The sequence below is a fragment of the Vipera ursinii genome (genome assembly GCF_947247035.1).
Source record: "Vipera ursinii genome assembly, chromosome: Z".
Taxonomy (NCBI): Eukaryota; Metazoa; Chordata; class Lepidosauria; order Squamata; family Viperidae; genus Vipera; species Vipera ursinii.
Genome location: NC_139517.1, coordinates 93,513,512 through 93,527,528, shown reverse-complemented (window position 1 = coordinate 93,527,528; position 14,017 = coordinate 93,513,512). Strand labels below are relative to the sequence as shown.

The following is a 14,017-nucleotide window of genomic DNA, read 5'->3' as shown; positions in this document are numbered from 1 at the left end:
GATGGAGAAGCTCTATACACTCAGTAAAAACAAGACCAGGAGCTGACTGTGGCTCAGACCATGAGCTTCTTGTTGTAAAGTTTAGGCTTAAATTAAAGAAAGTAGGGAAAAGCGCTAGGCCAGCCAGGTATGAATTAAATCATATCTCTGTTGAATATACAGTAGAGGTGAAAAATAGATTTAAGGAATTAGATCTGATAGACAGAGTGCCTGAAGAACTATGGACAGAGGTTCGCAACATTGTACAACAGGTAGTAACCAAAATCATCCCAAAGAAAAAGAAATGCAAGAAAGCAAAATGGCTGTCTGAGGAAGCTTTGCAAATAGCTGAGGAAAGGAGGGAAGCGAAAGGCAAGGGAGAAAAAGAAAGATATGCCCAATTAAATGCAGAATTCCAAACAATAGCTAGAAGAGATAAGAATGCCTTCTTAAATGAACAATGCAAAGAAATAGAAGAAAACAATAGAATAGGGAGGACCAGAGATCTTTTCAACAAAATTGGAGAGATGAAAGGAACGTTTCATGCAAAAATGGGCATGATAAAGGACCAAAATGGCAGGGACCTAACAGAGGCAGAAGAGATTAAGAAGAGGTGGCAAAATTACACAGAACTATACAAGAATGAGCTTAATGTCCCAGATAATCACAATGAGGTGGTCACTGACCTCGAACCAGACATCCTAGAATGTGAAGTGAAGTGGGCCTTAGAAAAGCTGAGCAACAACAAAGCTAGTGGAGGTGACAGTATTCCAGCTGAGCTATTCAAAATCTTAAAAGACGATGCAGTAAAAGTGCTACACTCAATATGCCAGCAAATTTGGAAAACTCAACAGTGGCCACAGGATTGGAAAAGATCAGTTTACATTCCAATTCCAAAGAAAGGCAGTGCCAAAGAATGTTCAAACTATCGCACCATTGCACTCATTTCTCATGCTAGTAAAGTTATGCTTAAAATTCTACAAGCTAGACTCCAGCAGTATGTGGATCAAGAACTACCAGAAGTACAGGCAGGATTTTGAAGAGGCAGAGGAACTAGAGATCAAATTGTCAACATACGCTGGATCATGGAGAAAGCTAGGGAGTTCCAGAAAAACATCTACTTCTGTTTCATTGACTATGCTAAAGCCTTTGATTGTGTGGATCATAACAAACTGTGGCAAGTCCTTAAAGAGATGGGCATACCAGACCATCTTATTTGTCTCGAGAAACCTATATGCAGGCCAAGAAGCAACAGTGAGAACTGGACACGGAACCACTGATTGGTTAAAAATTGGGAAAGGAGTCCGGCAAGGCTGTATACTGTCGCCTTGCCTATTTAACTTATATGCAGAGCACATCATGAGAAAGGCAGGGCTAGATGAATCAAAAGCTGGAATTAAGATTGCCGGAAGAAATATCAACAACCTAAGATATGCAGATGATACCACTCTAATGGCAGAAAGTGAAGAGGAACTAAACAGCCTCTTGTTGCGAGTGAAGAAGAAGAGTGCAAAACTTGGGTTGAAACTAAACATTAAGAAAACCAAGATCATGGCATCTGGCCCTCTCAATTCCTGGCAAATAGATGGGGAAGAAATGGAGGTAGTGACAGATTTTATTTTCCTGGGCTCCAAGATGACTGCAGATGGGGACTGGAGCCAAGAAATTAAAAGACGCTTGCTTCTTGGGAGGAAAGCCATGGCAAATCTAGACAGCACACTAAAAAGCAGAGACATCACCCTGTCAACAAAAGTGCGTATAGTCAAGGCTATGGTCTTCCCAGTTGCAATGTATGGCAGTGAAAGCTGGACCATAAGAAAGGCTGAGCGCCAAAGAATTGAAGCCTTTGAACTAGGGTGCTGGAGAAGACTCCTGCGAGTCCCTTGGACTGCAAGGCGATCAAACCGGTCAGTCCTAGAGGAGATCAACCCTGGCTGCTCTTTAGAAGGCCAGATCCTGAAGCTAAAACTCAAATACTTTGGCCACCTAATGAGAAGGAAGGACTCACTGGAGAAGAGCCTAATGCTGGGAAAGATTGAGGGCAATAGAAGAAGGGGACAACAGAGAATGAGGTGGCTGGATGGAGTCACTGAAGCAGTAGGCGTGAGCTTAAATGGACTCCAGAAGATGGTAGAGGACAGGAAGGCCTGGAGGAACATTGTCCATAGGGTCGCGATGGGTTGGACACGACTTCGCAACTAACAACAAAAACAAATTATTTGATTTAGAAAATCAAGTATCATAGTTGACTCCGATGCTTATGTATAATTGCAATACATTAAACATACTTACTTTTCCTGACTGTAGCCTTAGTATTCTTGAATCACATACTTTCTTAACAAAGAGTAAGCTATTTATCTGATTTTTAATGTGGTTAATATCTGAAAAGAAAAAGTTAAGATTGAAAAGGATAAAACACATCCATTTAAATTCCTAAGAAGTTGGAAATGTATTGCTCAAGATTACAAAGGAGAAGACAATCAAACTCTGTAAAGAATTTTTTTTTCAAAATGGAATCAATACTGTTAAAGATAAGCACAGAACTTTTAACGAAGTTAATATGTGCTGGCAATGAAAACTTGGGTTTTCTGAACTATTGCAGTAAAATACATTCTTGTATTTTTCTAGCTTTCATTCTAAGTTTCATTCTAAAATCATGAGATACATTATTTTTATTTATTTATTTATTTTAATTCCATTTATATCCCGTCCTTCTCCGAAGACTCAGGGCGGCTTACAAGCTTAGCAGTAGCCTTCATTCTATGTATATGCCTGCTTATTAGGGCTTTCACACACACCCCAAGCGGCATTATTACAAAGTCAGCTTATTGCCCCCAACAATCTGGGTCCTCATTATAGACATAAAAGCATTGTATTTACTGTATATATAAAAACAACTTTTGAAAACCTAAGGATATACATGGGGCTGCCCTTGAGAGCCACTCGGAAGCTTCAACTGGTGCAGAGTGCAGCTGCACGAACACTTTTGGGGGCCTCCCGATACTCCCATATCACACCTCTCCTCCGTGAGCTGCACTGGCTTCCGGTTGCCTTCCGAGTGAAATTCAAGGTGCTAATGATGACATACAAAGCCCTACATGGCATGGGTCCGGATTACCTACGGGAGCACCTTCTGCCAACGTCAACACCCCTCCGTCCTGTGCGCTCCCACAGAGAGGGTCTCCTCAGGGTGCCACCGGTCAAAGAATGCCGGCTGGTGGCCCCCAGGGGGAGGGCATTCTCAGTGGGTGCGCCAACCCTCTGGAACTGCCTGCCTACCGAAATCCGGATGGCCCCCGACCTTCGCAGCTTCCGGCGCGACTTAAAAACTTACTTGTTCCAGCAGTCCGGCCTGGCCTGATAGCTCTTGGGGTTTCATTTGTTTTTACTATTGTTTAATTGTATACCTACCTTCCTCTGTACACCGCCCCGAGTCCCTCGGGAGAAGGGCGATATATAAAAACAAATAAATAAATAAATAAATAAATAAATAAATAAATACCTCATGATTGAGTGTAACATTAACTATGATGAAAAACTCATTTTAAAACAAAATAGTCTTTTAAAATAACCTCTAGCCCTTACATACATTAAATTTGTTTCAGGTGCCAAGAACGAAGAATGGCATTTGGAATTATGTAACAGTAGGTCCTTTATTGTTTTTCACCTATAGACAGAATCTTGCTGGACTAAAATACTGTAACTATCTGCATAGCTAGAGATACACTATGAGAATAGTGAGGGAGGAGCCATTTTAATCCTCTTTTTATTGACCAAACTTTTCAAGTTCTTTAGCCACTTTGCCTTCTGGAAATCCAGACTGTATTCCACAACTTGCCAGAACAAGTATTTCCACAGCATACAATTACCTACAAAATTCTTTTTCCTTTACAATGCCTACTGGAATTAGTTTCTTAACGGAAATTTTATACATAGAGCACATGGCTTCCAACTAAATGATATCCCATCTTGACAAGCTTATATGCAGATTTAAATTCCACAACATAACAAAAATGGGATAAAATCATAAAAATCTTGTTATTCAAGAGAAGGAAGTTTCTTATTATTCCAAAAGTCAGTTATGGAAATTTATCTAGCTATCCAAGAAGCTTATATGAGGCAGAATTAAATATTGCAAGGCTACTTGCATCTTCATTCTATATCTTAAATTCTGGCTTTTCTCAAAATTCTCAAGTTATCTAATTCTTAAGTAGAAAATTTATCCCTTAAGAAAGATTATAACCTTCTAACTTCTAAGATAATGCTACGTGAAAAAGTAGCCTCTTATTTTAATTTAATTTTTAATTATAATCCCATTTATATCCCGCCCTTCTCCGAAGACTCAGGGCGGCTTACAATCTAAGCACAAATCAAATGTGATTAGCAATAGCCTTCATTCTATGTATATGCCCGCTTAGTAGGGCTTTCGCGCCCCCCCCAAGCGGCATTTTTACAAAGTCAGCTTATTGCCCCCAACAATCTGGGTCCTCATTTTACCTACCTCGGAAGGATGGAAGGCTGAGTCAACCTTGAGCCTGGTGGGATGCGAACCTGCACTAATTGCAGGCAGATGGTGTTACTTAAGGAGGCATCAGCCCACTGCTCCACCAAGGCTCTTTATATAATAATAATTATAATAATTATTATATAAATAATAATAATAATAATTATAAATATTATTTTATTATAATATTTTATAATTATATATTTTATTATATAATATTTTATTAATAATATTATATAAATATTATTATTTATTATTATTATAAATATTATTATTATGCTGCCAGCGTCAACTCCCCTCCGCCCTGTGCGTGCCCACAGAGAGGGCCTCCTCAGGGTGCCTCCAGTCAGGGAATGTCGACTGGTGGCCCCCAGGGGGAGGGCCTTCTCTGTGGGTGCTCCGGCACTATGGAACCAACTGCCGGTTGAGCTCCGGATGGCATCGGACCTCCGATCCTTCCGTCGCGGGTTGAAGACCCACTTGTTTGAGTTAGCTGGTCTGGCCTGAAGGGGAATATGGGTTTTTTAATTGGTTTTATTATTTTACTATTGTTGTATTTTAATTGGGCATGGTTTAATTTTCTTTTAATTTTTGTATACCTATTTATATATGCCCTGTGAACCGCCCTGAGTCCCTAGGGAGAAGGGCGGTATAGAAATCCAATAAATGAAATGAAATGAAATATAATAATTGTAAATGTAAACGTAACAATACCAACCATCTCCAGCTGTATCCAAGGAACGAAGATACTGCAGTTCTTCTGTGGCTTTTTCTCTTACTGCTTCTAACTCTCCTACTTTATCACTTACTTTAACTATGTTCATAAAGGCCTCATAATTGCAAATTGAATCACGAATCTGAAATATGTGAGAAAGAAAATGTTAATAAAAACACATTTTTCAGATGTGAATTTTATATTAAAATAAGCACTTGCTTTTAAAGTCTGCATTTATATACCATCCCTTAAAGTCGGATACAACTAGCAGAGTAAGACCCACAGGGAATCCTTTACCTTTTTTATATATAGTTGCTTAGAGAAGTCCATGATTCCAATAAAGGAAAATATTTATATGAGTAGGTCAGGGTTTAAATGAGTACATCAAGTATATGAATGTTGAAAATAGACAACAATCACAATCTCAGAGGTTATAAGTGTCAGAGTATTTGTTACCTATAGAACTGTCGTTCCTCACTATGAACCCTAATGTATCCAAATTCTGTATCTGCAATATTCACTCATTTCTTATTTAGAAAATATAAACAACAACATACAAATATAGGTAGTCTTCACTTAGCAACCACTCATTCAGTGATTGTCAAATTTATAACTGAAAACAAAGATTTACAATTAGTGTTCAAAGTTCCGGTCTCCCATGGTCACACATCGTGATTTGGGTGTTTGGAACCAGCCCACATTTATGATAGCAGCATCTCACTACCTTCACAGCTAGCTTCCAACAAGCAAAGTTAATGAACAAGCTGACATGAAATGGCAAGTTGCGGTCATGTGATATCACACTTAATAACCACCAGTTATTTGTTTACTGATCTTAGCAGGAATTGATGTCCTATGTCAGCCCAATCATGTAACACGATGCTAAATGACTGCACCACTTAGTGGCGGAATTGCTGGTGCCTACTGTGGTTGATGAGGAAGGACTATCAATAATAAATACACACCTGAATTTGAAGAAAAATTGGGTTTACATTTATACTACAAATGCAAATATATACGTTTATACATATTTATTTATTTATCTCTATAGCCATGTTTATCTATCCAATTATCCATCCATGTTTTATCTATCTGTATATCTGTCTATCCTGCATCCACCCATCATCTCCAGGATTAGTATTTTTTTACTCTGCTTTTTCTGAATCAATTTTCCTGCTGTTTTCAAGAATAGGAGGCAGTTGAAGCTGAAATATATTTACTTAACTATTCTGTTTAGCCTGAAAATTGTTGGTTCCTGTATTGCTAGGTTTGGCTTTATGCACCAAAGATTTTTAAATAACTTACCATACATATGAAATGCTGATTAATATAATCAGGATCACTGAGCTGATTTATTAATGGAAGAAGAATTCCTTGAGAAAGGATTTCCTGAAAAAAAATGGAAAGTAAAATTAGACCTACGTGGCTATACAAATTGAATGAATGAATGAATGAATGAATGAATGAATGAATGAATGAAAAATCTTTCATATATTTTGAAAAATACATTTAATATACTTTAAGGATTATTTTCAGTAAGTAGCAGCCAGTTTTCAGATTTATGCCCCTAAGTAAGCACAAGCACATTTTAACTCTAAATACCAAATCCAATAAGAACATAATTAAACTGAAATCTTTTTTCATTAATCATCTTCCACTCCAATTTAATAATACAAAGAATGGCTGCATACACTGTCCCCATGTTCTATAAGCACTGAAGAGTCAACATTTAAATTATTTAAATACATTTAAATTATTTAAATACACTACTAATTATTTAAAACCTCTACTATCCTGATTTCAAATTACAGAATCTATACCAATATCTTCGCATTGAGTTACTAGTTTGAACTTTTCACTTTTCTATGAAGGAAAGAGAAGAAATGCTGAAAAGATGAATAGGAACTAAGATTGCAAGAAAAAAACGAAATGTCTGAAATATGACCTAAATATTGATTCTGAATTAAGTTTCCTTTTTCAAAAGTTTTTGAAAATTCTGTATTCTTGAAATACAAGATATTTATATTTGATAACTGTGTTTGTTCATGTCTCTGAAGAAAGCCTACTGTCCAATTCTTCCTTATTTTGGAGGACCACTGCAAAAAGACATATTCAGTAGATTTTCTCAATATAAACATACTACCCATGATAACAATAAATGCGATGATGCAATCCCATTTCATCACCTTGTCATCATAACTGGATAATAAAAATTAGCCTGAAAAGATTAATTTTGTTACTCTCTGAATCTTAAGTCAGTTGAATGTAAAGTTTTTTAACAACAGAAACTCATAGATATTTAATACAACAAAAATGTAATAAAGATAACTACATAGTTTGCATACTGAAAAAACAGCGCAGATAAAAACTAGCTTTCATTAATATTTTATGCAACAGATTAGTTAGAGATAGCTTACTACCACATGGGTTGTCTACATTTTGAAAATGATTTAGAAGAAGAATTAGGTTCTATGTATAAGTGCAGCAACTGTTTACTATTCATTCAGTAGTCTGGCAAATTTTAGGGCTCTGTTCAAGCCTGAAGATACTGCTGCAAAAAAATTAGGCTACCTTGCTGAATAGCAGACAATGACACAAATATGAAGTCTGAAGCATTTTTTCCTAATCATGGTTTTAAACATCATGATAACAGCTAATGGCTACATATGAATAGTTATTGTTAATAATGAAACCTGTAATGATGCTATTTTAAAACCTGCATTTTTACAGTATAAATTGTAGCGTGAGATATTATTGACAATGAAAAACAATGTTTTATTCTATGCGTATCAACACCAAATTACAGTTCTCCTCACTTACAACCTCAATTGTGATCAGAATATGACTGAACACAAATTTACAACCATTTTTACTATGATCATTAAGCAAATCAACATGGTTCGTTACATAAATGATTGTCAAATTCCCCAATTAATACTACTTGCCAGAAACTGGCAAGATAGGTCACAAATCACCATCACATGAATGCAGGATATTGAACTGGTTGTAAATGTGAGCTGTTTGTCAGGCATCTGGAATGTGAATTATGTTACTAGAGGGATGATGTGATTAGGTTCAAGGACAGGTTATAAATTACTTTTTCTGAGGCCATTATAAATTTGAACTGTTCTTGAACCAAAGATGTCAAGGACTACCTGTAGGTCCTGCTTACCTTAGGAAAAAGAGTCTGATAAAATATTTGTGTGTTTGCTACAACATTTTTTCAGAATATTTCCTAACTTCCCAATCTATCTTACAGCTTTATTGTTTAACTAACTAGATCTGATCTTGCTTAGCTTCAGCTAGATTACTTTCAAACAAATATCATATTCATTTTATGAATTTTGGGAGATATCAGATGTCCCAACCACTTTATACGTTTTAGAGAGAAGGATGCTGGTATAGAATTAAAACTTTACTTAAGAAAATGTTGTGTAAAAAATATGTTTAAACTGAAAAGATATCTATAGTTATTAAGAAGTGGTAAAAGAAAAGCAGTAGAGCAGTAGCTCTTGAAAATACAGTGGCAAAATAGTTGATTAGTGGTGAAACAGTGCAAAAAAGATGATACATTATTATAATCATCATCATTTTATCCTGGTTTTTCTTTATAGAGAGAATCCTCAACTTACTACCAGAATTAGGACTGGAATTCCAGTGTCTAAGCCAGAGGTGTCAACCTGCTGGCCTGTGGACCGGTTGCATCATGCGGGGGTGACACCCACCCCAGCTCCGGCAATCTGAAAAAAGTCGTGATACATCATGACACGTCACGTGATGTGGTGAGTTCGACACCCGTGCTCTAAGCAATATGATCGTTAAGCGAGTCATCACGTGAGCAGACTCAATTTTACAACCATTTTTATTGCAGTTAAATGAATTACAAGGTTAAGTGAATCATAGATTTGTTAAGTGAATCTGACTTCCTCAATTGACTTTGTTGGAAGCCAGTTGGGAAAGTCACAAATCACTGAAAGGTGCTGCAACCATTGTAAATGCAAGCCAGTTGCCAGGTGCCCAAATTGCAATCATGTGGCTGTGAGCTGGAATGTAACAGCCACAACTTTGAGGATGGATTGTCATAATTTAAAACCGTCATTCAATGAATAGCCATTGGTCAAGAACTACTTGTATATAAGTGTGTCTGTATTTTGCAAAACACAAAACAAAATATAATCTATAATTATTAGACTAGAATCTAATAAGATTAGCTTTGTATCATTTATGTTTATGTTTAGCATGAAGCAAAAGCTGATGTTACAGGTTTTCTTATACAGATAATCCTTGAGTTACAATATTTCACTTAGTGACTGTTCAAAGTTGTGACATAACCTCCCCAAATACTTATGACACAGTCCCAAGGTTATGAATTTTGCAGCACCATGACAGTTGTTTGCCTTTATGAACCACATAGGCGCTGTAATATTCACCCTGCCTGTTCCCCCCATCCGCTTTTGCAAAGAATGGTGAAGTGAAGTCCTGCAAGATCACAGTGCCCAGAAGCTTCCAGTCTCTGGGCAAAAGTTTGTAAGCCAATGGGACATTTTGAGGCAACATGATTTCGCTGCCCCAGCCCCTACCATCGGAGTGCAAATACTTTTTGTGCCGAGACTACAAGCCTTTGGGGAAGACTCACCGAGGCTGCCCAATGTTCCACCTATGGCATGCAGCCTCGGTGAGTCAAGAAACCAAGCAGGGCACACTCATCCTGATCTCCCCACTCCACTTTTGGAGCGCCAGGAGCAGGGACAGAAACCGTGGAAGAGAGGCTGGAGAAGAGACAGTTCACTAGATCTTCGCAAGGTGAGTCTCCACAGGCCCAGTGCCTATGGACACCTGGCACGGCAAGATGGGAAGAGCAATTATGGAGAACATGAGATATCTCAGTGGATTGGGCAAAGCCTTGGATGGTATTAAACAGCTGGCCTGTTCTATCAGTAGCCCCCCCCATGGCCTTCCCTACCCTGAGATGTCTCCTGTGCACTTAACCAACTGAACGTTCGATTAGTGAATGCGTGGGTAAAAGCAGGTGTTTTCACATTCATTTTATGTGATACACTCCAACAAATCCTTGGGTTATGAATTTAATGGGCAGGCACCGTTACATTCATAATTTGAGTACTACCTGTATACAGTTATGTAAGATGTCTACGATTATTAGATACAGAAGTATTAGAAATAGCAGAGAATTAATGCATGTCTCCTGTATTTCCGGGCAGATGTTTCTTGCCTCAATTGGAGCTCTTGTTCAAAAAATGACTCAGTACCATGTTGAGGTAAAAGAATGAAAAGCAAAATGAAGTTGGTCAATCTCTGGGACTTCTTTAAAAACAAGTTCTCAATTGTAGACTGTCCATTTTATTTTCAGATAATGCTAATGAATATTATATTTAATAATTATTTTAAAATTGTATATATTATATAAACATTTATATTTACATAAATATTTAAATAATATTTATATTATTATATAAATATTATGCAGCTCTTACGCTAAAGAATATTAGATTACTGCAGTAATATAATATGAAATTAAATTTACCCTGACAAAATATCTCATGATCTTGTTCTGGAAGTCCCCGGGAGGTAGCAATAAATACAATAAAACTTCACACAGATCCCTTAGGAATCCTAAAAGTACAAGGTAAGAATGTGTATCAAAATCTAGTAATATTCATCTATCCATCCATCCACCTATCTACCAAGATTTTACATACTTCAAATACCATTGACTATTTTAGATGTAAATATACATCTAAGCTTTAGATAAGTTTAGTGATAGGATTAAACATTGGAAACATTTTGCAACTTTTCTAAACTAAAGAAAATATAGTATAAAAATACTATTCCTTTCCCCAACAATAGAATTAAATATCATATCTATGATATAAAAATGCTTATTGACCACCAAATAACTATCAATATACACATTTAGACAAATCAATTTCTTCTTCCCTTAAATAGTTCACTGCAGACTTTTAATTTTTAACCAATCATATTCTTTCTTTTAAAGTATATAATCCTTTTATAATTAATTAGTCATATAATTTGCACATAATTAATAGCTACTATTTTTATCCTATGTTAATTATGTTTTAAAGCTTAATAAAGTTATCTATGTCTATACTGTATAATATAGATGATGATCAGCACATTTCATTTAAAGCATAATTAAGAAAGAAAATAATCATATACCTTCTTCATCTTTGGGAGATGTGCAGACTAGATCACGACAGATGGTCTCTTCCATTTCAACTTCAACTTCAAAAAATGTATCTACAAGATCTTCTGCTCCATCTACACCAAAATTGGAAACTTGAGCAGATTTTATCTAGAAGAATTTGGTCTGCAATTATCCCTATTACTGAAGTAATTGCATTCATATTTCTCCTCCTTATTAACATCTTATTTTAACATTTAGGTAAAGGTAAAGGTTCCCCCGCACATGCGTGCTAGTCATTTCCGACTCTAGGGGCCGGTGCTCATCTCTGTTTCAAAGCCGAAAAGCCAGTGCCTGTCCGAGGACGTCTCCGTGGTCATGTGGCCAGCATGACTAGACACCAAAGGCGCACAGAATGCTGTTACCTTCCCACCGTAGTGGTCCCTATTTTTCTACTTGCATTTTTACGTGCTTTCGAACTGCTAGGTTGGCAGAAGCTGGGACAAGTAACAGGCACTCACTGTTACGCGGCACTCGAGATTCGACCTGCCAAACTGCCGACCTTCTGTTCGACAAGCTCAGCGTCCTAACCCAGAGCCACCGCGTCCATTATTTAACATTTATGAACTATTTATATATGGTTTGATAATTTAATTATCTTTTCCTATATTTTCAAAGGTAAACAGTTGCTAATGAAGAGACTTACTGTCAATTTCGAAGAATACATTGTACCTACAGCTGTACTGCATTTACAGTACTATAGAGTGTAGATAGTGTCTTCCACATCAGACAAAAGATAGTAAGGAATATGTTCTTGCATTTGAATGTATAACACATAGCAAAAAAGAATAATAATTCTTACTGGTTTGTGCAGTAGTAGGCGAACTGTTATTTGCTAGGCTGTATTGTATTGCACATCCTGTATTTCCATTTCTTTTAGTTACTTTGCAAATCATGTGAAGATGGCCAAAATATTCTACATTCAAGACCAGCGGTTGATATACTCTACCCCTTCAAGTTGTCTTCCTTCCATCCAGGTTACCGTGAGGGGAAAAAATATTTGATCCCCTGCTGATTTTGTATGTTTGCCCACTGACAAAGAAATGATCAGTCTATAATTGTAATAGTAAGCTTATTTTAAAAATGAGAGACAGAACAACCGCAAAAAAAATATCCAGAAAAACGCATTTCAAAAAAGTTATAAATTGATTTGCATTTTAATGAGTGAAATAAGTATTTGACCCTTTTGCAAAACATGACTTAGTATTTGGTGGCAAACCCCTTGTTGGCAATCATAGAGGTCAGATATTTCTTGAAATTGGCCATCAGGTTTGCACACATCTCAGGAATGATTCTGTCCCACTCCTCTTTGCAGATTCTCTCCAAGTCATTAAGGTTTCGAGGCTGTTTGGCAACTCAAACCTTTAACTCCCTCCAGATTTTCTACGGGATTAAGGTCTGGAGACTGGCTAGGCCACTCCAGGACCTTGATGTGCTTTTTCTTGAGCCACTCCTTTGTTGCCTTGGCCGTGTGTTTTGGGTCATTGTCATGCTGGAATACCCATCCATGACCCATTTTCAATGCCCTGGCTGAGGGAAGGAGGTTCTCACTCACGATTTGACGGTACATGGCCCTGTCCATCGTCTCTTTGATGCAGTGAAGGTGTCCTGTTCCTTTAGCAGAAAAATACCCCCAAAGCATAATATTTCCATCTTCGTGTCTGACGGTGGAGATGGTATTCTTGGGGTCACAGGCAGCATTCCTTCTCCTCCAAAAATGGCGAGTTGAGTTGAGTTCATTGACAAACTTCAGACTGGCCTGTACATGTGCTTTCTTGAGCAGGGGGACCTTGAGGGCACTGCATGATTTCAGTCCTTCACGGCATAGTGTGTTACCAACTTGGTGACTGTGGTCCCAGCTCTCTTGAGATCACTGAAAAGATCCTCCCATGTAATTCTGGGCTGATTCCTCACCGTACTCATGATCATTAAAACTCCATGAGGTGAGGACTTCCGGTTTGCCTACAGCTGTAAAATGGACGTCTGAAGGACAGCTCCCATCTTCCATGTCCAGATTTGCATCACTGGGGGGTCCTAGAGGGACCGAAGTTGCCCTGGAAGGGTGTCCAGACAGAAGGGGCCTTTGCAGAAACGTGGGGGGGGCAGCAACCCCCTTGTTAGTGCCTGCATTGCCTTTGTACCAGCGGACTAATGACTGACCATAGGAATATGGCCAGCTCCTAAGCTGCAGACAGCTGAAGTCAAAGCTAACATCAGGCAACATTAAAGCAGCGTGGAAGAGTCAAGGGTAAGAATCCTCTCTTGTACCTCAATCAGCTCTTTTTCACCTAATTAAGCTGCTAAGTACTTTTCCCCCTGTGGAGAGGGAGGGGGAATTTAACCCTCCCTCGGAAGGTGGCGAACAAATTCAGGGGTATTTTTTGGAAACAAAAAAAAAAGTTTAAAGAAGAAATAACAAAAGAAAAGGACTCTTAAAGTACTTGGAGGACACCCAGTGGCTAAATTTGAAATTGCAATTCTGGGGATAAAGAGTAACCTTGAACACCAGGTGTAAGGGTCTACAATGGAAGATTTTCAAAAACAAATTCATGCTCTGTGGGAAATATCCTACCAAACTTATCAGCTTCTTTCTACAGCT

At 37.7% G+C, this 14,017-nt stretch overlaps 1 protein-coding gene across 9 annotated transcripts in view; it reads right to left on the bottom strand.

Annotated features, from left to right (window-relative positions):
* The window catches only part of SNX13 (sorting nexin 13), a 106,034-nt gene that overhangs the window by 46,390 nt on the left and 45,627 nt on the right, over window positions 1-14,017 (bottom strand). For all 9 annotated transcript variants that reach the window (XM_083378686.1, XM_083378683.1, XM_083378688.1 and 6 more), the window contains 5 exons: window positions 11,394-11,495; window positions 10,741-10,829; window positions 6,504-6,587; window positions 5,202-5,340; window positions 2,272-2,360 (listed from right to left, as the gene is read on the bottom strand). In XM_083378686.1, coding sequence (XP_083234812.1) covers window positions 2,272-2,360; window positions 5,202-5,340; window positions 6,504-6,587; window positions 10,741-10,829; window positions 11,394-11,495 — 503 coding nt within the window. The remainder of the gene's footprint in view (window positions 1-2,271; window positions 2,361-5,201; window positions 5,341-6,503; window positions 6,588-10,740; window positions 10,830-11,393; window positions 11,496-14,017) is intronic.